This window comes from Chanos chanos, chromosome 9 (assembly GCF_902362185.1).
Source record: "Chanos chanos chromosome 9, fChaCha1.1, whole genome shotgun sequence".
NCBI classification, from domain to species: Eukaryota; Metazoa; Chordata; class Actinopteri; order Gonorynchiformes; family Chanidae; genus Chanos; species Chanos chanos.
In genome coordinates this window covers 17,910,943-17,937,848 of record NC_044503.1, presented here as the reverse complement: position 1 = coordinate 17,937,848, position 26,906 = coordinate 17,910,943, and the positions used below count along the sequence as shown (strand labels likewise).

General features: G+C 42.5%; 1 protein-coding gene across 1 annotated transcript in view; it reads right to left on the bottom strand.

Annotated features, from left to right (window-relative positions):
* acot7 (acyl-CoA thioesterase 7) overlaps positions 1 to 26,906 on the bottom strand; it is a 64,911-nt gene that overhangs the window by 31,363 nt on the left and 6,642 nt on the right. Inside the window, exons 3-7 of the mRNA XM_030784566.1 lie at positions 26,163 to 26,319; positions 16,486 to 16,577; positions 10,045 to 10,159; positions 9,601 to 9,615; positions 9,157 to 9,243 (exon numbers count right to left, since the gene is read on the bottom strand). Coding sequence (XP_030640426.1) covers positions 9,157 to 9,243; positions 9,601 to 9,615; positions 10,045 to 10,159; positions 16,486 to 16,577; positions 26,163 to 26,319 — 466 coding nt within the window. The remainder of the gene's footprint in view (positions 1 to 9,156; positions 9,244 to 9,600; positions 9,616 to 10,044; positions 10,160 to 16,485; positions 16,578 to 26,162; positions 26,320 to 26,906) is intronic.

Below are 26,906 nucleotides of genomic sequence, written 5' to 3'. Positions count from 1 at the left end.
CTAGTCGACTAGGAAAATCTTTGGTCGGGGGCAGCCCTAGTTTACTCTCAGATCATCACAGTACTACCTGTGACACTTATCACTCTGTGGCACGCTGTTAAATTATTTTCTCATCAAAGACACTTTAACACTCTGAGCAAATGAGCAAATCACATACGGATGACAACACACCCAGAGAAAGTTAGTCATTTTGTCATATCCCATTAAGAGGTTTTGAGTGCAAGTTCCCCTGAACTGTTGGTCACTGACTAGTGGTACCACCTGTGATGGTCCATCCACTGCATTGCCTTAGGAACCCTAGGACATAGTCAGCAAAGACTTGCAACTTGTTTCAAACAAAGATCAGTGACTCAATTTCCATTATGACAGTGATGAGACCCTTTCAAAAATATAAACCATCACCAGGTCAGAGGAACCAGGCCAGAGAAACCAGGTCAGAGGACCAGTGAATGAAAACTCCAGCTCAGCAAAAATATTCAGAACCCAGCGTGCACCATGAGAGGGTTGTTTGATGGTACCAACAATGCCCAATTCAGAGCAAACCAGGACCTCTGAAATCCATCAGCAGGCAGACAAACACAGAGGGGGACAAATTACCCAAGAGAGAGTTTGAACTCTTCCTAGAGGTTCATTCCAGAGAGGACAGTTTAAGCCCATCAAACCCTGAGGCCACTGAATGCTTGCCCTAATGGACGAATCTTGGTGCAGGGTTGACCTTAGAAGAGTTGAGCAAACCCACGAACGGCTGGCCCTAAATCAACTGGCCCTAAAGCCCCTTCCTCAACCCCTCATATGCATTCCTCTGTCAGTGCAGGAAGGGTGGCTCCTCCTCAAAACAGAAAAGCTCCTCATTACACTAAAGGCCCTTATAAAAGCATATGATGTAGAGTCCGTCACTATAAAACATTTACAGTCCTGAAGCCCTCTCACCATTATTGTCCCTCGACACTGACATCAACAACTAAACAAAAAAAGTTGCTAAACTCCTTGTGCGACCCACTATACAGGCCTGGGAAAACAGCAGTTTGAGGGTAGGCCAAACCAGGGGTGTATCAGAACATGCATCATTACTGCAGGTCTGTACATCAGTGAGACCTGTGCCAAATCTAAGTTCATGGCAAAACTGCTAAGGATACTCACAATACCATCTTCATATAGAGTCAGAGTCAGCTTCACAATCTGCCTTTCCATTCACATACTGCTATGCAAAGATGTAACTGAAGGTGCTAAAAACAAAACAAATAACCTGGGTGCAGTCCTGACTGATGGATATCTGCCCATTGAAAACTGCACTGCAACTGGAGAAACCAGTACAGTAGTTTGTACAGGTCTTGCAAATATTGTCTGCTAACACGTTTATGCTGATACAGAAGTGTTACTACTAAGGACACTTGCAGAAAAGTGAATCTCTTTTTCAAAAAACACACTAACACTGATGTTATCAGCTTGGGTTTTATAATGGAGCTGATCATGTCACTAGAGATCAAATAACTGCTAGCACAATGTGAACAGTGGCCTATAAATATGCTAATGAAGAGGCTGTGGTTAATGATGCCTCTGTATTTAAGTTAAGATACATGACAGTGTGTAGAGACTTGTCAGTGTGTGGAGACTTGTCAGTGTGTGAAGACTTTTTCAGTGTGTGTTGACTTTTTCAGTGTGTAGAGACTTGTCGGTGTGTGGAGACTTGTCAGTGTGTGAAGACTTTTTCAGTGTTTGGGGACTTTTTCAGTGTGTGGAGACTTTTTCAGCGTATGGAGACTTGTCAGCATGTGGAGACTGAACTGTGGGCTTACACATATACCACATAGAGTGTCAAAGAGGATGGCTTTACTCTCATACTTAGTGTACTACAACAGTCTTGGTTTGTGCATCTCTCTCTCTCTCTCTTTCTTTCTCTCTCTCTCTCTCTTTCACACACACATCACACACACACACAGTGATAAATATAACTGGCCTCCAGATTATAATCACTTTTACGGGAACCCAGCTGGAGAAAATCCAGTTGCATTTATAAAACCATCTGTTAATTTAAAGGGCATTCTTTCACCAAATAAACACACACACACACACACACACTCCTCCTGCCTGTTGACACTTATCATCCTGCTGTTAGTCTTTCTGACTGATGTGCTCAGCATTTTAAGCCAAGGCTGACACAAAGAAAAATAAAGAAAATAAAGAAAATAAAGAAAAAAATGTTTTTATATTTCTAAACAAAGCAGTTATGCAATGCACAATAGCATGTTATACTATGTACAGTTGATGTTCATGATGATAACGTATGCGATGTTATTAGACTGAAAGTCACAATAAAGATTCACTGCTGTGTTTTCAATAAAACCTTTGACTTAAGTATGTAAAACCATCATATCAGCAAGACCAACCCTTTACAATGGAACAAGGTCCAAAACCCACAGTGTTAAAGGATTCGAAATTATACACAATAATTTTACCCTCTGAACATCTCCAACTGGGCTCTCTATTTTTCCCATTTCTTCTCTTTTATTTGGAACTTGGAGTGGGTGCACAGAAGACTTGCAGATGTTTCTCCTCTATAATGAAGAGAAAACATTATCCCTTATGTGGTGGATGGATGCTATTTTTAGAAACCTGTCACAGAGTTCATACTTCAGCTTTGAATAATTTAAATCCACATTTAACCCACACACACACTAGCTCCTGTGCACACACACTCTTCTGCTTTTCACTTAGCTATTTCTTTTAATTAGTCTTGCATGGCCTTTCTGAGCTTTTTGCAATCAACTACTGTTTCCATAGAAACAAGAAGCAAGCTCCCCTAACAACATGACAGAGAAAAAAAAAAGGAGGGGGGTGAGAGAGAGAGCGAGAGAGAGAGAGAGAGAGACAGATCTTGTGAGGAAGGAACATTTAGAAAGAAAGAAAGAAAGAAAGAAAGAAAGAAAGAAAGAAAGAAAATTGTACTCGGAAGAAGCTCACTACGTGAAATAGAGACGGAGAACACACACACTGAGTGAAAAAAAAATCACAGAAGAAGACCAAAGTAGATGTTCATTAGAGAAGAGGAGGGAGCTGGTACAGAGGAAATGACAGTTCAGCTCTGCCACCTTTCAGTGGCCCTCTCCTAATGGACACTGGGCTTTGTGTTCCCACACAGCAGCCACTAAGAGAGCAAGACACAGAGCCAGAAGACCTCTTGCCCACAGACAGGCAGACCATTCTGGACATTCTCTAGCTTCCATCTGCTTTCATCTAACACACATAAAGAGTCTGTGCTCGTGTGTGTGTGTGTGCGTGTAGGGTAGGATGTAAAAAAGTGTAGGGTGTATGTGCATAAGAGAGATGTCCATGTTTATAAACTCAATTATGACAGGTGTCTGTGACCCGGTTGTGCTCTTTGTTACTCTGTGACAATCTAACCGTGTCATCTGTCCACTAGAAGTGCAACCTTACATGTCCAGTCTACCAAAAGGACTGGAACACTGGAACAGATCTACATGTCCAGTCTACCAAAAGGACTGGAACAATGTAACAGATCTACATGTCCAGTCTACCAAAAGGACTGGAACAATGTAACAGATCTACATGTCCAGTCTACCAAAAGGACTGGAACAATGTAACAGCTCTACATGTCCAGTCTACCAAAAGGACTGGAACAATGTAACAGCCCTATATGTCCAGTCTACCAAAAGGACTGGAACAATGTAACAGCTCTACATGTCCAGTCTACCAAAAGGACTGGAACAATGTAACAGCCCTATATGTCCAGTCTACCAAAAGGACTGGAACAATGTAACAGCCCTATATGTCCAGTCTACCAAAAGGACTGGAACACTGGAACAGCCCTACATGTCCAGTCTACCAAAAGGACTGGAACACTGGAACAGCTCTACATGTCCAGTCTACCAAAAGGACTGGAACAATGTAACAGCCCTACATGTCCAGTCTACCAAAAGGACTGGAACAATGTAACAGCTCTACATGTCCAGTCTACCAAAAGGACTGGAACACTGGAACAGCTCTACATGTCCAGTCTACCAAAAGGACTGGAACAATGTAACAGCTCTACATGTCCAGTCTACCAAAAGGACTGGAACAATGTAACAGCTCTACATGTCCAGTCTACCAAAAGGACTGGAACACTGGAACAGCTCTACATGTCCAGTCTACCAAAAGGACTGGAACAATGTAACAGCTCTACATGTCCAGTCTACCAAAAGGACTGGAACAATGTAACAGCTCTACATGTCCAGTCTACCAAAAGGACTGGAACACTGGAACAGCTCTACATGTCCAGTCTACCAAAAGGACTGGAACAATGTAACAGCTCTACATGTCCAGTCTACCAAAAGGACTGGAACAATGTAACAGATCTACATGTCCAGTCTACCAAAAGGACTGAAACACTGGAACAGCTCTACATGTCCAGTCTACCAAAAGGACTGGAACAATGTAACAGCTCTACATGTCCAGTCTACCAAAAGGACTGGAACAATGTAACAGCTCTACATGTCCAGTCTACCAAAAGGACTGGAACAATGTAACAGCTCTACATGTCCAGTCTACCAAAAGGACTGGAACACTGGAACAGCTCTACATGTCCAGTCTACCAAAAGGACTGGAACAATGTAACAGCCCTATATGTCCAGTCTACCAAAAGGACTGGAACAATGTAACAGCTCTACATGTCCAGTCTACCAAAAGGACTGGAACAATGTAACAGCCCTATATGTCCAGTCTACCAAAAGGACTGGAACAATGTAACAGCCCTATATGTCCAGTCTACCAAAAGGACTGGAACACTGGAACAGCCCTACATGTCCAGTCTACCAAAAGGACTGGAACACTGGAACAGCTCTACATGTCCAGTCTACCAAAAGGACTGGAACAATGTAACAGCCCTACATGTCCAGTCTACCAAAAGGACTGGAACAATGTAACAGCTCTACATGTCCAGTCTACCAAAAGGACTGGAACACTGGAACAGCTCTACATGTCCAGTCTACCAAAAGGACTGGAACAATGTAACAGCTCTACATGTCCAGTCTACCAAAAGGACTGGAACAATGTAACAGCTCTACATGTCCAGTCTACCAAAAGGACTGGAACACTGGAACAGCTCTACATGTCCAGTCTACCAAAAGGACTGGAACAATGTAACAGCTCTACATGTCCAGTCTACCAAAAGGACTGGAACAATGTAACAGCTCTACATGTCCAGTCTACCAAAAGGACTGGAACACTGGAACAGCTCTACATGTCCAGTCTACCAAAAGGACTGGAACAATGTAACAGCTCTACATGTCCAGTCTACCAAAAGGACTGGAACAATGTAACAGATCTACATGTCCAGTCTACCAAAAGGACTGAAACACTGGAACAGCTCTACATGTCCAGTCTACCAAAAGGACTGGAACAATGTAACAGCTCTACATGTCCAGTCTACCAAAAGGACTGGAACAATGTAACAGCTCTACATGTCCAGTCTACCAAAAGGACTGGAACAATGTAACAGCTCTACATGTCCAGTCTACCAAAAGGACTGGAACACTGGAACAGCTCTACATGTCCAGTCTACCAAAAGGACTGGAACAATGTATCAGCTTGGTTGTGGATGCTCACGATTCAGAGAGCCATTACAAGGTACCTCAAAGCAGAGAGTCAGCAAATGCTCTAATAGATAGGGGAGATGATTATATTACATTTCAGCTTTGGTTGTCATTAACTTATCAATATATGCTTTGTCATTTGTGTTCTTAAGCCTTGCCAAAGCTGTAACCATAACCATCTTTGCTATCAGCAGATATTCTAATTTTGTCTTTTTAAAGACATTATTTTTGCAATGCTCATATTAGTGTCAATTACTTGATCTAAAACAAATTCAGTAGTGTAATAAATGTAAAAAAAAGAAAAACAATCCGTTTTTTATAGTAAACCTATGGAGAGAGAACGAGAGACAAAAGACCTAAACATTTTCTCTCGCTGAACACTTCCATTCTCCCAGGTGGGGCAGTATATTGTCTCTGCGATGTGTTCCCTTTTTGACAGCAGTAACACACGCTTTAATTGTGCCATTAATTTCCCTGACATTTTCACTGACACACACAGTCCATCCACTAAACTGAGCAGTAATGAGCTATAGCTAGCACCACTCTGGAAACAGGCACATCAGCAGGTTAAGGGTCATAACCTAGAGTGGCTAGGACACACTCACACACACACACACACACACACAGTAAATGGGTACTGTAGTATGTCTCAGAGAAAAGTCCTGATGACAGTCCTGTTCCAGGGGGAATACAGGGTTAGGAACACTGCTTAGGTTTGGAAGACCTCCACTGTTTCAACATGGAACAAGTATCTCTCCTCTGCCTCACACTGAAATGCCACATACAGCTGCAACACACAGATGTTATATTTCTTTTCTGCGTGATGCTGTCCTTAGCATAGCTGTGACCGGCCTGCTCCAGCCCCTCCTCAGGCTGCCCTTAAAGACACAGTGCTGCTTTTCCCCAGTCTGAGGAGAACCTCTCCTCTGGTCCATCAAAAACACACACACACAACAGCATATTTACTTAATGAATGCTGGGATAACATACATATGAACTCTACATGTATGTACTCTCAGCTGACGCAGAAGACTGGCTAAACACCCGGCTGCTCTGTTTAGAGTCTGTTTTCAGTTTCTGCTTCACCCTTCTCCTCTCTGTTTTCTAAACGATGCATCTGTCTCCTAAAGATTTTCTGCCCTTGAGAAATTCACCCCCCCCCCCCCAAAAAAAAACCCACAGAAAAAACTGTCCACATGGCAGGATGGGAACGGAATATGTGCTTGCTGCTATTTTAAGCCAACAAACCTTTGCAAAAATAGATACAGCATATGCCAGGTCTGAGCTCCAGTTCTCTAGGGATTTCTGAACCATTGTTGCTATTACTGGAAATTTCCAGTAATGTAATCAACAACAGGGCTGTTATCTGTGCAGAAATCTATACATTATTTCCAAAACCATGAATACATTAGCGGAATTATTTATAAGAAGGGTCGTAGAATTTTTAGACGGTCTCTCAAAACTCCAGCCATGTAAGCCATAAAATGAGTTACATATGATGACTGACTCAGGCCAGACCCAACTAAATCTGGACTAAGTCTGGACTAAGTCTGGACTAAAGCCCCTACTCTTCATCTCCTAAACTAAAGATGTCTACGAGCACAGTCCAATGACTGAGCAGGCCAACTAAACTAAAGATGTCTATGAACACAGTCTGATGACTGAGCAGCAATGGGAACATCCTGAATTGACATGTGTAGACATTGACAAGTGTAGAACCTTTGAAGAGTTGCTTTAGGATACACTGAAGCTGTTTAGCTGTTCTTTAATAGTGTTAGCTTTTGAAACTTGAATAGAACAGTTATTTAATTTGAGAGCTACTGTGATGCTTCGGGAACAGTGCTTCTGACAGTTAGTTAGTCTGACGATGTGATGACCATTCAAAAGAAGAATTGCACTCAGTGAAAAGATGAAACGGACAAATGTGATGAGACCCCAGTGATCTAAATCTGTGATCATGACTGAACACTACCAGACAAGTTAATCTGCAGACACGATCATATCTGTTCTCTACTGACCACAGTAGAGATGAGTTCCCAAACACAAATTTATGATCAACAAGGGAGCAAAAGGGCAGCTCTGAGTATAAAAAATGCAATATTTTAGGCACAAACTGTACCATAAATATTTAAGCTGTTTTAGTCTTACAAGAACACAAAAAGGGAAAGAGGAAACAAGAGGAAAGAGTTCAGTAGAGGAAAAGTATAGCATGGTAGTCTGTTGTTGTGTTTCTCTCTGTAATATCCTTCTGTACTGTGACAGGGCGCCAGAGTGAAGAACAAACAGTGTAGTTATTATTAAACTCAACCAAAGTCTCTCCTAAGGGACTCAGTCCCATTTTGGCTGTCCACTCACACCCCCCCCCCTCGCCCCCTCTCCAGCCCCCATGATTCCACTCTGCATCAGACATCAGAGCTTGTCTTCCTCCTCACCCTCCTCCCCATCCCCATCATTCAGACATCACTCTTCCTTCTCTCCCTCCCTCCCCCCGTCTCTCCTGTCAGGACCACTGTGCTGTCCATTCCTCACTCTAATGTCACTGCAGGTCAGAGCTGTGGTGTGTGAGCTCTTTCAAGTCCTATATAATCTCGTATCATTTCCACGTCATCATTTCATTTCAGAGCGAACTGCTCTGAGGCTGTGCAGACTGCTTCATCTACACAAGTGAAAGAAGAGAAAACCACGGAGGAACAGACTGCTTCACATGCTGAAATCAGAATGCAAATCTTCCAATTAAAGAACAAATCTGCAGGATCCACGCCCCCCCCCCCCCCCATTTCTAACATTCATTAGGGATGCTGTCTGCGTAGAGTGAGGACAGTACTGCTGTGTTTACATAACAAATCCAGGTCAATGTGAACAGACCAGAGGAGGTCAGAGGATTCAACACTACTTATCACAAACACACACACACACACACACACACACACACACACACATGCACACGCACACGCACACAGACACACACACTCACACAGAGACTCACACATACACACACACACACACAGAGTGATTATAATCCTAATTACTGCATATTAGAAGGCTGAAATCAACACCATTCCTCTCTCTTTGTCTGATGTGTGTAAACCTGCAGGCACACATGCTGCTTCCATCGCCTCATCACTGCTGATGTTCTGTTCTGTGTAGCACACCCCCAGGGAAAGGCCCAAATAAGATGGCAATTATTCTGATGTAATATCTTGGCCGTCTAGGTTACTGACTTACAAACACATTAGCGCAACAAAACTGAGACTGGTCTCGGATCAGTGTTCTTGGGTCCTTGTTTGGACTGAATATTAACAGAAGGCCTGGTTACCTACCTCCACTGACGTGTACGGTATAAGATCATGTTTTAGTGAGGCATGCAGAAGTCACATGAATGCAGTTATTTGATTTAGTGAGACTGCGAGGAGGTAAAGTTGGAGGTAATGATGCAGTTTGTTGTGGGTTGTAATGTTCAAAAAAAAAAAAATCCAGTCCCAGGAGCAACAGATGTGTGACACTGTGGAGGAGAGAAACTGAGCAACACAAACAAACAACGGAGGCTGTTCAGGATGAGCCGTACCTCCATGTACAAATCCATGCAGAGTACAGTCTGATGGCCCAACCAGGTGAATCAGACTCGACTGACTGTACCCAACAGAGTAGGGCTCTGTAACACACACACACACACACACACACACACACAAAGGTACGACACACAAAAGACAACACTTTAGACAATCAGCAGTGCGTAAAACATGGTTAATTGTAGTTGGGTATAGCATTGTATAGCAGCTGTGCTGTGGCAGTGTCCGTGTATGCTTTGCTATACGTTTCTCATTCTGACACAGGTATGACAAAGGGGTCTTCACACACAATTAAACACCTCTACTTAAATAACACAAAACAAAACTTTTTATAGTACAACAACGACAACAACAATAATAATAATTAACGTAAACCACAACCTAATCATATTTTTTTTCAAACTTTACAAAATGATTTATTTTGGAAAATGGAGACATACCTTTAGTTTGTCTATCTGTGGAGCAGGCAGGCAAAGTGAGAATTAAAAAGAACGAAAGAAGCGTGAGGATGGATATAGAGTCTCCTCAGGAAACTCAATTATCCAGTGTGTCATACATGATCCATCAATTACCATTAAATATCTGCTACCATCTCCCAGCACAGCACTCTCTCCTCATTAACCAGTCTACACTCATTAATACTTCTGTACACTCTACAACTATTCCATAGTGTTTAGATATGACCTCGTGTCATAAACTGTAAATATTATGTAGACAGAAGCTGAAATTTTGTTCTAACATTCCCACACAGTTATAATGTGTTATGTGTTATGCATCGTGTAGGACTGTATCTGTGTTACAAAAACATTACACTGTATTTAGACAGTGTGTTTGTGTGACTGTGTGTGATTGTGTGTGTGTGTGTGTGTGTGTGTGTGTGTCACCTGGGACAGTCACAGAATGTATGATCTCTCCATTTCTCTCTTTCGTCTCCAATCTCTCCATTTTCTGAGCCTCGTATCTTTTCTTTCCTTCCTCCTCTTGCTCAGGGCTGGTATACTGAGAAAAACACACACACTCATTAACCTACAAACAACACACACACACAGCACAATCACACATACACAAACACAATCACACATACACAAACACAATCATACATACACACACAATCACACATACACAAACACAATCACACATACACACACATAAACACACACTCATTAACCTACAAACAACACACACACACAGCACAATCACACAGCACACGCACACGATCACACATACACAAACATAAACACACACTCATTAACCTACAAACAACACACACACACAGCACAATCACACAATCACACATACACAAACATAAACACACACTCATTAACCTACAAACAACACACACACACAGCACACGCACACGATCACACATACACAAACATAAACACACACTCATTAACCTACAAACAACACACACACACAGCACACGCACACAATCACACATACACAAACATAAACACACACTCATTAACCTACAAACAACACACACACACAGCACAATCACACATACACAAACACAATCACACATGCACAAACATAAACACACACTCATTAACCTACAAGCAACACACACACACAGCACACGCACACAATCACACATGCACAAACATAAACACACACTCATTAACCTACAAACAACACACACACACAGCACAATCACACATACACAAACACAATCACACATGCACAAACATAAACACACACTCATTAAGCTACAAGCAACACACACACACAGCACAATCACACATACGCAAACGCGATCACACATACACAAACACAATCATACATACACACACAATCACACATACACAAACACAATCACACATACACACACATAAACACACACTCATTAACCTACAAACAACACACACACACAGCACAATCACACATACACACAATCACACATACACACACATAAACACACACTCATTAACCTACAAACAACACACACACACAGCACAATCACACAGCACACGCACACGATCACACATACACAAACATAAACACACACTCATTAACCTACAAACAACACACACACACAGCACAATCACACAGCACACGCACACAATCACACATACACAAACATAAACACACACTCATTAACCTACAAACAACACACACACACAGCACAATCACACATACACAAACACAATCACACATGCACAAACATAAACACACACTCATTAACCTACAAACAACACACACACACAGGACACACACACAATCACAAATACACAAACATAAACACACACTCATTAACCTACAAACAACACACACACATGCACACACGCACAATCACACATACACACATACACAAACACAATCACACATACACAAACATAAACACACACACACACACACACACAATCACAAACACACACACACACACACACTCATTAACCTACAAACAACACAGCACACACACACAATCACACATACACAATCACACATACACATACACAAACATAACCACACACACACACACACACACACAATCACAAACACACACACAGCACACACACACACACACACAATCACAAACACACACACAGCAAACACACACGCACAATCACACATACACAAACACGATCACACATGCACAAACACAATCACACATCCACACACAATCACACATACACACACGCACACAATCACAAACACAAACACAGCACACACACACGCACAATCACACATACACAAACACGATCACACATGCACAAACACAATCATACATACACACACAATCACACATACACAAACACAATCACACATTCACACACACAATCACACATACACACACGCACACAATCACAAACACAAACACAGCACACACACACACACAATCACACATACACACACACACACGCACACACACACAATCACACATACACAAACACAATCACACATACACAAACACAGTCATACATACACACACACAATCACACATACACAAACACAATCACACATACACACACACACAATCACACATACACGCACGCACACAATCACAAACACACACACAGCACACACACACACACACACACACACAATCACACATACACACACACACACACATACACAATCACACATACACAAACACAATCACACATACACAAACATAAACACACACGCACACGCACACACACACACACGAACACAATCACACATACACAAACATAAACACACACTCATTAACCTACAAACAACACACACACACAGCACAATCACACAATCACACATACTCAAACATACACACACACACACGCATACACACACACGCACACAATAACACATACACAAACATGAACACACACTCATTAACCTACAAACAACACACACACACACACAATCACACATACACACATACACACAATCACACATACACAAACATAAATACACACACACACACACAATCACACACACAATCACACATACACAAACACACACAATCACACACACACAATCACACATACACAAACATAAACACACACTCATTAACCTACAAACAACACACACACACAGCACACACACACAATCACACATACACAAACATAAACACACACACACACACACACACAATCACAAACATAAACACACACACACGCACACACACACAATCACAAACACACACACACACTCATTAACCTACAAACAACACAGCACACACACACAATCACACATACACAATTACACATACACATACACAAACATAAACACACACACACACACACACAATCACAAACACACACACAGCACACACACACGCACAATCACACATACACAAACATAACCACACATACATAAACACAATCATACATACACACACACAATCACACATACACAAACACAATCACACATACACAAACACAATCACACATACACACACAATCACACATTCACACACACGCACACAATCACAAACACAAACACAGCACACGCACACACACACACACACACACACACACGCATACAATCACACATACACAAACATAAACACACACTCATTAACCTACAAACAACACACACACACAGCACAATCACACATACACACAATCACACATACACAAACATAAACACACACTCACAGCACACACACCCACACAATCACACACACACAAACATAAATACACACACACACATGCACACACGCACACACACACGCACACACACACACAAACACACACACACAAACACAAACACAAACACACACACACAAAGGACACACACACACGCACACACACAAAAGCAATGCAGTGATTAAGAGATGGTGGTGGCTGGGCTGTGTCGCTGCAGGGAGGTGCATTACACACACAACAGGATATTTTATAAGGCCTAGAGCACAGGTCTCCTCTCCAGAGTCCCCAAAGACCACTGTCCTCCACACCGCTCCTCACACACACACACACACACACACACATAGAGCACCACTCCCTCTCCTCCACACCGCTCCTCACACACACACACAGACCACTACTCCCTGTCCTCCACGTCGCTCTCACTTTCTCCTCCTCACACACACACAGACCACTGCTCCCTGTCCTCCACACCGCTCCTCACACACACACACACACACACACACCACTGCTCCCTGTCCTCCACGTCTCTCCTCACACACACACACACACACACACACACACAAATGCACTACTCACTCTCCTCCACATCGCTCCTCACACACACACAGAGACCACTGTTCCTTGTACTCCATGTCGCTCTCACCTTTTCCTCCTCACACACACACACACACACACACACAGACCACTGCTCCCTGCCTTTCACATCGCTCTCACCTTCTCCTCCTCACACACACACTCACAGAGAGCATCTCCCTCTCTTCCACACCACACACACACACATAGACACTACTCCCTCTCCTCCATGCCACTCCTCACACACACACACACACACACACACACAGACCATTGCTCCCTGTCCTCCACATCGCTCTCTCCTCCTCACACACACACACATAGAGCACTACTTCCTCTCCTCCACACTGCTCCTCACACACACACACACGCACAGATCACTGCTCCCTGTCCTCCACATTGCTCTCACCCTCTCCTCCTCTCACACACACACACATACACACACACTATTCCCTGTCCTCCATGTCGCTCTCACCTTCTCCACCTCACATAGACACAGCATAGACACAGCAAGCCAGGCTCAGAAATATGGATATCCAGGGATCAGCTTTTATAGACTCAAATCAAGTCTAACCAAATCCAACACAACAGACCATTCCTTAAGACAACTGCACATGTGACTTAACAGCAAAGCTCTGAGTTTGTGCTGAAACGTATTAATACAGAGAATGTTATTAATTGCTATTTTGACGATGCTAAAAACCAAATGTGTTATAACTCTAATGTAGATGATATTTCATTAAGCGCACATAAGATGCTGTCAATCACTCTTCCAGCAGACTCCACACTACTGACTTGTCTGTAAGTCACTGGGAACTGATAATGAGGTAGCACCCAGGGGTCAGAGCTGTCTTTAAAAAAACAGCACAGAAAAATGACTCCTTCCCTCATGCTTCCTAAAGATAAAACACACAAAATGCATAAAAAGCACAAAAAGGGCCCTTTCTCCCAAACACACAAAACACACAGTGGTTTTCAACTTCAGGCCTGACGACCCCTTGTACTGCACCTCTTTGTTTTAACTCTTTACTATCACAGTTAATTTAGTTAATCGAGGGCTTGATGATTAATTGATCAGTGGAATCAGGTGTGTCAGTCCTGAGCACAGTCCCACACCGGACTCCAACTCACGACCTTGGACATGGAAGGCAGGCGTGCTAGCAAGTACGCTAAAACCCACGGATGCTAGCTTCTGTTAATAGTATGTTTCCTCAGATGTCAGGGAGTGAGTTCCAGTCCAGTGTGGGATAGCGCTTGTCTACACAATGCAGGTTACACTACTACTATTATAGTTTTAGCCTACTGATATATTGTGAAATATAGGCCTACTCAATTCTAAACAGACACATCACCTGCATTTTTAAACCTGTCATATAACATAATTTTTCTCTAGGCCTAGTTGTGCATATTCTTATCTGTAAAGTGTAACATATGAATTTGTAAAATGTAATCTGGTTTCTTTTTGTATAAAAAAAATCTACCTGACAAAACATCATTTTAACACTGTCATGTTGTAATTTTAACTGTATTGTACTGTTTTTTCTGTTTTTTGTATTTGTAGTTTTTCTGTGATTAAAAATTGTAAATCTGTAAATTCTACAAAGAAATATAATTCTTTCAACTTACTCTTCCTTTAAAATTAAAATTATGTTTGGCTCAGTATGTTACTATAGTATACAGTACAGTATAGTATACAGTACAGTATTGTATATAGTGTGTATATATAGTATAGTATATAGTATATATAGTATAGTATAAATTAAACACTGCTTCAGTGTTTCCCTATTTACAGTTTTTTGCTGTCATGATTTTACAACACTTCACTGTTCATTATACAGACATTTGTGGTTCAGACACATCAGATCTGACACAAGAACCTCTTGAAAGACTCACCTTTTCCAAGAGCACCCCCTCTCCTAACAACTAACCCCCTAACACAGCTTACTCACACCTAAGGTGCTCTTACTACCTACTCTCTTGCCTCTATCTGGAAGGAAACTCACACTTATTACTTCTTGCTCGCCTACTCTCAGGTCTCTCGCTATCCTGGAGCTTGAATTGTTTTTCCCACTTGTAAGTCGCTTTGGATAAAAGCGTCAGCTAAATAAATGTAATGTAATGTAATGTAACACACATCACAAACACAACACACAACACAAACGTTACACACATCACAAACATAACACAGAATCATCAATAACATAACACAGGAACATCAACAACATAATACAGGAATATCAATAACATGACACACATCACAAACATGACACACAACACAAACATAACACACATCACAAATATAATGCACATCCAGCACAAACATAACACACAACACAAACATTACACACATCACAAACATTACACACAACACAAACACAACACACATCACAAACATAACAAACATCACAAACCTTATGCACATCACAAACATAACACACAACACAAACATCACTCTCTCTATGTCTCATGTTTCACTATCTTCGCTGTCATAAAAGTGTGCGTTCCAACCTACATCTTTTTTCTTTTTTTAAAGATATATTTTAAAGATATTTTCCTCCTTATGAAAAGCCCTGCTCTTCACGGTAAGTTTATTCTCAGGACAGTGGTCAGTAATGGGCTGGCAGTACGGCAGAAAATTGAAAAAAAATCTTTTAAAGTTTTGTCAGAGCACTGTCTTACCTCAATGGGAGGGACTTCAATGATTTTGGCCACATTTTGGAGGGAGAGGGGCACGTACCAAAGCGTTGCTCTGTTAGTCAGCTTCTTGGCACCTGAAAAGAACATCACCCTTATCAGAGCCTCACTCGCACAGCATGGCAAGATAAGACACTACTCAGCTTTTCAGACAGCTGGATACACATGGGCATATAACTGCAATATAATTACACTTCTCTTATGTCTTCATCGAAAATTTCAGCTAGCTGCCAGGTGCTTGACTGGACTCTCTGTGTTCATCATTTTTCTCTGCACAGGGGCATAGGCCTTAGAAACAGCCTAATTTCGATGAGGTCAAAGGGGACAAAGAAAAAAAAATCTATTTTTAAGTCTTCCACCTCACTGCAATGGCTATGTCTTCAGAGATGTACTCCGGGAGAATTACATGGCTAGGCTGTGGTGTTGCCATGGCAACAGCAGCGTTTCCTTTCTGAAGCTCTTTCACTTTCTCTAAACTAAACTGGGGCTATTTTGAGTAGGCCGTGTTTACGTGACTGAGTCACTGAGAAAAGTGGTGGCTGTTCACTCAGTGACAATGGTAAGTACTACACACACACACACACACACACACACACATGCACCATGGATTAATAAAACATTTTTTCAAATGTTTTTTTAAAAAAACAACCCTCAGTGGGAGACAACAGCAGTTGAGACAGGTCAGGATTATTCATGTTTTTATCTCATCGCGTTGGCGAGTTTTGAGACAGATCAGGTGCAGACATGGCTTTTCCCAGTTAAGCCCTGACTAGTGCACCTGCAGCCTCTGCCTCTACAGTAAAGGTCCAGGATGTAAAGTCCCCCCTAGCTGTGAATGACTTATCCAGCAATTCAGATATAACTTACAAGATTGTGTACAACAGCAGGTTCAGTTAAATAACTGCTTTGTCCCACAGCAGACAGAGTTTAAAAAGTTGCAGTTTCTACCAGTTTGACTCCTGTTTGCATGTTTGTGTGAAATTGTAACTTTATTCAGACACTGCCAGAGCTGCTGAGTGATACACATGGGCTGTCAAATTTGCCCTGAGAGCTCTGAGCAGGAACATTCAAGCTGTGGACAGATCTGCCCTGTAGAAACCAGTCCTGTAGGTTAGCATCTTGTTAAACTCAGTGAGGCCAACACAGTATTGTGTATTTACCACAAGATAGGTTCAACAGCCGTGGTTGGTTAATAATGTGACTCAGTGCACGGAGCACTGAAACAACACACAACTGTTTGTTTTCACTTTCTCTCACAGTCAATCTGTACAAGGCAAAGAATTAGTTCCCGCCACTGTACCGAATTGCTGTAAAGAGGGAGTTATGTATTCTGACAGACTGCTTTTGGGAATAGCATTTGCATTTTTACACATGGCTCGAACCGTGCAGACGTGGGCCGGTTTCCGTGGCAACCTCACAGGGATCCTGGCGAGAGAACAGCGCCTCTAATTGGTTCCCACAGCAGCCTGTCTGAAGGAACCACACAGGAAGAGCACTCACATGTCCTCATAAAGCAGTGTTTGACACATTAAATGTAACTGCCTGACTAAATAAACAGACTCTACAGCTGAACAGAGTTAAGGTTTGGTTAAAACACCGCAAAACGACAGCAGTTCTGTATACGCCAATTATACATCCCTTGGTAAAAAGTAGGTTTTTGATGTTAGAGTGGAAAAACGAAAAAAAAACATCGATAACTGACTATTGAAATATTTCATAATAGCTTGTTGTAACAAGTCTTGGCTGGAGTTGATCATTCTTTGACTCCTCTGACTGACTCTGAGTCCAGGTTTTCCTCTCCGTTCTCTGGTCTGCAGAGGGGAGAGAACCAGTGACTGCTATGACTGCTCTGGGCAGGACACTGATTCATGATGATTAAACTATGAAATGAGCGACATTTAAACAAAGGTAAAACATATCAAAAAAATCTCCAATACTGTAATTCAAACTACTGTTCTCATTTCTAATGTGTGCATCCTAATTAGTCCATTACAGTGTAGTAACTAACAGACAATACACAGTGTATAAATACAAATTATTAAAGGATTAGTAATTAAATTATAACAGTACAATGCACCTTATTGTTACCAGGTAACAAAACATCACAGTCCTATTATTAAACCAATTACCAAGAGGTTAGTTTTGCTACAGGCTGCTATGTCATTTACAGACTATATGCAGCGAGCATCTCTACAGTAAGTCCAGCTGTGGAGACACAGTGTAAAGTCCATTAGCTGTTAAAGCTGACTGTGTGTGCTGTGAGACAGTGTAAAGTCCATTAGCTGTTAAAGCTGACTGTGTGTGCTGTGAGACACAGTGTAAAGTCCATTAGGTGTTAAAGCTGACTGTGTGTGCTGTGAGACACAGTGTAAAGTCCATTAGCTGTTAAAGCTGACTGTGTGTGCTGTGAGACACAGTGTAAAGTCCACTAGCTGTTAAAGCTGACTGTGTGTGCTGTGAGACACAGTGTAAAGTCCATTAGCTGTTAAAGCTGACTGTGTGTGCTGTGGGACACAGTGTAAAGTCCATTAGCTGTTAAAGCTGACTGTGTGTGCTGTGAGACACAGTGTAAAGTCCATTAGCTGTTAAAGCTGACTGTGTGTGCTGTGAGACACAGTGTAAAGTCCATTAGCTGTTAAAGCTGACTGTGTGTGCTGTGAGACACAGTGTAAAGTCCATTAGCTGTTAAAGCTGACTGTGTGTGCTGTGAGACACAGTGTAAAGTCCATTAGCTGTTAAAGCTGACTGTGTGTGCTGTGAGACACAGTGTAAAGTCCACTAGCTGTTAAAGCTGACTGTGTGTGCTGTGGGACACAGTGTAAAGTCCATTAGCTGTTAAAGCTGACTGTGTGTGCTGTGAGACACAGTGTAAAGTCCACTAGCTGTTAAAGCTGACTGTGTGTGCTGTGAGACACAGTGTAAAGTCCATTAGCTGTTAAAGCTGACTGTGTGTGCTGTGAGACAGCGTAAAGTCCATTAGCTGTTAAAGCTGACTGTGTGTGCTGTGGGACACAGTGTAAAGTCCACTAGCTGTTAAAGCTGACTGTGTGTGCTGTGAGACACAGTGTAAAGTCTATTAGCTGTTAAAGCTGACTGTGTGTGCTGTGAGACAGTGTAAAGTCCATTAGCTGTTAAAGCTGACTGTGTGTGCTGTGGGACACAGTGTAAAGTCCATTAGGTGTTAAAGCTGACTGTGTGTGCTGTGAGACACAGTGTAAAGTCCATTAGCTGTTAAAGCTGACTGTGTGTGCTGTGAGACACAGTGTAAAGTCCATTAGCTGTTAAAGCTGACTGTGTGTGCTGTGGGACACAGTGTAAAGTCCATTAGCTGTTAAAGCTGACTGTGTGTGCTGTGAGACACAGTGTAAAGTCCATTAGCTGTTAAAGCTGACTGTGTGTGCTGTGAGACACATGCTCTGAGGACACACTACAGGCCAAACGACCTGCTCCTCGTGCACACACACAACACAGAGGCGATTGGATGTCTGGTCCCTGAGTCGCTGCCACAGTTTTTCCATCAGAACAAGCCAAGAAGCCGCACGTGGGCTTTGGCTCTGAAGCAGTGACTGTAAATACTCCGTTAATAATGTTATCACTACTGTAAATCATTACTCCAGTGGTAAACACAAAAACATTGGACCTGTTTACAGACGCTCTGGGGCCAGTTTTACAGAGGTTTTTTACAAAGATTATTCACAGATCTAGCTTGTCTAGCTTTTCAGGTTAAGTCACAGAACAAGACACATACACACACACACACGTAGAAATGAACCATTATTAGGTTGCCTGTAGAATCGCAGTGCAGTAGTGCTGAGTACTCTGCTTGATTCGTCCTCCATTTCCCTTTGTCTGTGTGAATGTGTCTGTGAGTGAGTGGGGGGATGTTTGACAGCTGGTCTGTGTGTGTGTGTGTGTGTGTGTGTGTGTGTGTGTGTGTGTGTGCACTGACTCTGAGAGCTAAAGTGAGCAGATTTTGGTGAAGGAATAACTGTGTCATTGAAAGGAACTCCTTTAATGAGTGCCTGTGTGTATTTTCACCCTGCTCCTCACTCTCTCCATCACCTCACTGTGTGTCTGGGCATCCTTTCACTGTGGCTGGTCTGTCTGTGTGTGTGTGTGTGTGTGTGTGTGTGTGTGTGTGTATCTGGGCATCCTTACACTGTGGCTGGTCTGTGTGTGTGTGTGTGTGTGTGTGTGTGTGTGTCTGGACATCCTTTCACTGTGGCTGGTCTGTGTGTGTGTGTGTGTGTGTGTGTGTATCTGGGCATCCTTTCACTGTGGCTGGTCTGTGTGTGTGTGTGTGTGTGTGTGTGTGTGTCTGGGCATCCTTTCACTGTGGCTGGTCTGTCTGTGTGTGTGTGTGTGTATCTGGGCATCCTTTCACTGTGGCTGGTCTGTGTGTGTGTGTGTGTGTGTGTGTGTGTGTGTATCTGGGCATCCTTACACTGTGGCTGGTCTGTCTGTGTGTGTGTGTGTGTGTGTGTGTGTGTGTGTGTGTGTATATGGGCATCCTTACACTGTGGCTGGTCTGTGTGTGTGTGTGTGTGTGTGTGTGTGTGTGTGTGTGTGTGTGTGTGTGTGTGTGTGTGTGTCTGGGCATCCTTTCACTGTGGCTGGTCTGTGTGTGTGTGTGTGTGTGTGTGTGTGTGTGTATCTGGGCATCCTTTCACTGTGGCTGGTCTGTCTGTGTGTGTGTGTGTGTGTGTGTGTGTGTGTGTGTGTGTGTGTGTGTGTATCTGGGCATCCTTTCACTGTGGCTGGTCTGTGTGTGTGTGTGTGTGTGTGTGTATCTGGGCATCCTTTCACAGCGGCTTGCCTGTGAGAGGTCTCCTGTTTCTGGGTTATAAGTACATCATTTAAAATTCAGTGCAGTTTCTTTGCATTTGTGTTTCTGTGTGTATGTATGCATGTTTGTGCTTGTGTGAGTATATGAGTGATACTTTTGTGTGTGTGTCAGAAGGATGGCTCTAGAGGGGGTTGGGGGTAGGGGGTGGAGTCTGCCCTGCAGTACCAATCATCACGGCCCCTGCACTCAGAGGCGGGAGACCCCTGGGGAGAGTGAGTGAGACAAGGCTGACGAGATTGGCCCTGACTTTGTGTGTGTGTGTGTGTGTGTGAGAGAGAGAGAGAGAGAGAGAGAGAGAGGCAGAGACAGAGAGTGTGTGTGTGTGCATGTAACCCAGGAGAGGTGCCATGTGTTGGCCCTGAGCCTGGCTGAAGCCCCTCTCTCTCTAACACACACACACACACATCTCTCCAGCTCACTAAGAGTTGTCATGACAGGGAATTGCAGGGAGTCTTTTTTCTCTGAGTTCTCTGAGCTGTGTGAGGTGTTCCAGTGTGACACAGGATGAGCAGGATTCTGGTGTGGACTCTCTGCTTTCTAGAGAATTCCGTGAGAGATACTGATCTAGTACATTGATAAAAGCTTCAAGGCTGAGACGCGAAGTCAGTGATAGGTTAAACAGTCATGAGTTTCACCTCTGGATGTTTTTCCTCTACTTCAAACACCCACAAATAAAAAAGGCTGTCTTAAAGATATATTCAGTGTTTTAAAAGGAAGTAGGAGACAGAGAATTGTGGCTGTTACAGATCTCTGTTTAAAATGAAGATGTACCTGTGTCCCTTCTGGCATGTTTTATTCATTCAGTTCAGTGAAATGTGTGTGTGTGTGTGTGGGTCTGCATGCACACGTGTATGCGTGTGTGTGTGTGTGTGTGTGCTTGCATGAAGATCTGCAAGCATGTGCATGCGCACTGGTGTATTTGTAATCCTGCATTAACACGCATGCACATACCCGCACGCATTTAAGTGCACGCATGCATGCACACATTCACATGGGAGAGGAATGAATCTTGTGTCACATTCTCTGGTTTTGTGCAGTAAAAGCTGTGTGGATGCCTGTGATGGAGAGTGAAAAAGGAGAGCAGAGAGAGAAGGGATCAGGTACTCAGCAGTGTCTTCAGGAGCAGGCTAGGCCTGTGTGTCTGTGTTGCATGACGCTAAGCTAACATGACAGCAGCAAATAAACTCTGCTCCCGTGGCCCATGCTCCCCTCCGGCTTGATAGAATCCTTTTAAAGGGGCAAAGACACTGACACACACACACACACAAGCTGGATGGACCACACGGTATGCAGCCGCAGTGGAACACCACTGCACAGTGCACAGAGACCTGTGCCACAATCAACTCAAACTGACCGTAAATCAACCACCAAAATGCAGTATGGGAAAAGTAAACATATTCAGATGACAAAGGTCCATTTATTCTAATAACTTTACTATATAAAGTTATATATAGTAATAATGAGTATAATGAGTTATTTTCCCATAATAATAATAATAATAACAATAATAATAATAATAATAATAATAATAATAATAATAATATTATTATTAATATTATTATCATTAATATTGTTATTATTATAATTATTATTATTACTATTATTGCTGTTGTTGTTGTTACTATTATTATTATTATTATTATCGTCATTCTTTTTCTTCTTCTTCTTATTATTATTATTATGAAATTAGAAATTAGACAGACTGACACTGGGGAAGCGATGCTCTCTCTCCTCCACTCCTCTGTAAGAAAGAATCAGTCTCTGCTGCACTCTGGAGTCCATTCCAGTAAGATCAAACAGACCTCAGCAGAACAGGCTGAAGGTCCAGGCGGATTACAGGACAGTCTCAACAATACTCAAGCTTTACACAGCTGTCAAACACTGCAGCCTGAGAGACCTCTGCCAGCAGACACACCGAAAACAACTGAGACAACAATATACATTCATCAGCAGACACACCAAAAACAACTGAGACAACAATATACATTCATCAGCAGACACACCGAAAACAACTGAGACAACACTGTACATTCATCAGCAGACACACCGAGCACAACTGAGACAACACTGTACATTCATCAGCAGACACACCGAAAACTACTGAGACAACAATATACATTCATCAGCAGACACACCAAAAACAACTGAGACAACACTATACGTTCATCAGCAGACACACCGAGCACAACTGAGACAACACTGTACATTCATCAGCAGACACACCGAGCACAACTGAGACAACAATATACATTCATCAGCAGACACTGCTGCTAAACAAAGGGCCAAGTCACCTCAGAGCCATCTCTGTGCTAGGACACAGCAAATTCTCCAGGACCCGCACTTCTGAAATCAAGCATATATATACAGTATGTTCTTTTACATTAATAGCATGACTGTTCCTGTTTTACGCTGAAGTAATTAACCCATCAAAAAACAGGCCATTCAGGCTAAGTCAGATGGTCAAGGAGGACAAGTGTTCTGGTATGACATTAAGTCCTCCACAGACTGTCTCCATTGATACAAACTCCTCTACAGACTGCCGCCATGGATACAGACTCCTCTACAGACTGTCTCCACGGATACAAACCCCTCCACAGACTGTCTCCATGGATACAAATCCCTCTACAGACTGTTTCCATGGATACAAACTCCTCTACAGACTGTTTCCATGGATTCAAATTCCTTTACAGACTGTTTCCATGGATTAAAACCTGTAGCAATTTACACAATACAAAATACACACTTTAGAGTCAATGAGTGGTTTCCTCAACTTAAATATTTACCTATAACCGTTATGCATTGTAACTAATATGATATGAATTACACATTAAAATTTTTCACAGTATCATATTATTGTGATGTCATGGTCTTCCCAGAGGACCCTAGGGGTGTGTCTTTGTCAGTGCCTGTTCAACCTCCTGCTCCTCTCCTCAACTTCGCCCCCGCTGAGCTGGCCCTGCTCCCGCCACATGACAGCACAGTTGCCATGGTAACGCCATGCCTCGTGGGGATACCTCTTTTGTTTTGTCCTTAAACATTTTTTGCTCTCCTTCCTTCTACTCTCCTCATTTTCCCTACTATGAAAATGCATCTCTCATGGTTAGGATTTCTGACTATTCTACAACAGTGCATTTTGTACATTTTTCCTGTGATAAGGACCCCAGTGGATCTGTATAAATTCAGCTTAAATCAAATGAACACCACTGTAAAACATAGGAACAGGAAAATGAAATAAACAGAGTGATATCCCACCATTCCACTCTGCTGAACAGGCACAAAATCGTTGTTATCTTTACCTAATTTTAATAACCACTTCTAATCCAATTAGTTCAACAAAAACTAATATCGAGCAATATTTTCACTCTTCAACACTTCACAGCACCGTGGCCCCTTTACTCTTCTCTACCTGAGATGAGCAGACATGTTCCCCACCCATCTTGAACTAAAACACACCTCTCGTCTCTTGTGTAGCCTCGTCTAGGGAGGCAGCTGAGGCATGTGAACACAGTGTCACCCATCATTCAGGCTAGGTCACTCACTGCAGTACAGTAAAACAAGACACTTCATGTGTAAAAGGAATAACACAGGCATCCTCAGATTCAGGGCTCACACACATCCAGACCACACCCAGCACTAATGAAATCACAGCAATTCATTCACAGCCAGTCACCTTTTCTGGGCCTTCATAGCAGCCCTGCTGACCTTCTGCTATATGCTGAGGTTAATTTGAGCCTGGCATGCCCAAAATATACTGCCCATTTGCAGATAAACAATTTTTATTTTCCATAAATCTTTATATTTTCAGTTAGTGGCATGTATGGACATTACTGGGTATCCTCACAGAGAAGCGTACCTTCTCTAGGAAGACGTGACAGTCTGCCTTTGTTATCTGACTTGATAATCAAGACGCTGTCCAAACGTTAATTCACTAAGTAGTCCTTGCAGCCTGTAATTAACCATCCTACCAGAAAGTTCCTTTTGAAATCAACAAAAAAACACCCTGAGAGAACCAGTGTGTATATACAGTGGCAGCAGGGAAACACCAGCTGAGTTAGGGCATTATCGTGATCATCCCATTCAATTACGAAAATGAACTTTAATAAATGAACAGGATGAAGGCAAATTGAATTAATTGATGGGAACTGAAGGAATTAAAATGAATGAAAAAGCCACATAACTTCACCAACAGTGAAAATGTCTCTGACCTTTGGCACAGAAAAGCCAGAATATTGACAGGAAGCCAAATGTTTCTTTCACCATCATCTGCTCAGCCTTTCACTTATCTCTGTTAGCCTCAGCTGAAATCAGCTCAGTGCTGATAGAGGGTCACCTGCTTTGGTCTTTCCTGTTTATGAATTTATCATTTTCATCAGATTTCAAAAGTCATTGACAGCATCTGTGCCAGAACAGCAGGTAAACAACATTCTAAGGATTCTATGCGTGGTCACAAGGCCTTCTGACCTGCATTCATATCTGTGTGTGTGTGTGTGTGTGTGTGTGTGTGTGTGTGTGTGTGTGTGTGTGTGTGTGTGTGAGTGTGTGTGCATGAGGGTGTGTGTGTGTGTGTGTGTGTGAGTGTGTGTGCATGAGGGTGTGTGTGTGTGTGTGTGTGATGGACATGATGAACAGGTTTTGTCACATTCCCAAAACTGATGTGTTCCGAACAGATTGTGAGAATGAAGTCATCAACAACCTTTTCCTGTTTCCTGACTGGGAAGTAAATCAGCTTTTATAATAACTTTTCTCATCGTTAGATTTAGACAGCTTTACACACAATCAAGCATTTACATCTTGGTCTCAAAAGTGACACACTCACCTGTGAGGATGTTCTCAGACAGGACATTGACCTGCACTTCCACAGAGTGTTTGGAGGTGTAGGTGATCTCCGCACTGACGTGGGCCACCTCTCCAATAAACATCGGGTGGAGGAAGTCAGTGCGCTCCACTCGTGCCAGAGCCGCAACACAGCGGTCCTGTTACCATGACAACACCATAAAAACAGCTCAGTTATACACAGACTGCACAAAGAAGACAGGTTAAAGTCAATCTTAACATCCAGTTATACTTGACTGTCACAGAAAGTCACAGTCATTGTTTGATAACCATGTATATATGGTTAAGGACTAAAGTACACTGGATAGGACTTATAGTTTGTCTGGTTACACATTTACAGTGACCCATGAAAGAAAGGAATCACAAAACCACTAGTGAGTTATAGTGCTGTGTGTATGAGGGCTAGGAGGCTTTCACACACACGCTTGACTTGTCTGAGTAGTGTCAGTGGTTATTTGGGGCGTAGCATGCTGAGAGAAGTATAGTAGATACAGTGAGTGACAGCGACATTTTTAATAGTTATGGTGGTTATCATACACATCTCTTTAGCTCCTCCACCTGCTGACGCCCTCGTCCTTCTCTCACTGGACTCAGTCCTGAGCAGCAAAATGCAGTATGGGACTACAGCAAATTCTCTGCTGCCACCTAGTGGCTAATATTAACGTATCAGGGTCAAACAATTTTTAACGAAATGATCAGTGTGATTACAAAAGCAGTGAGACCATCA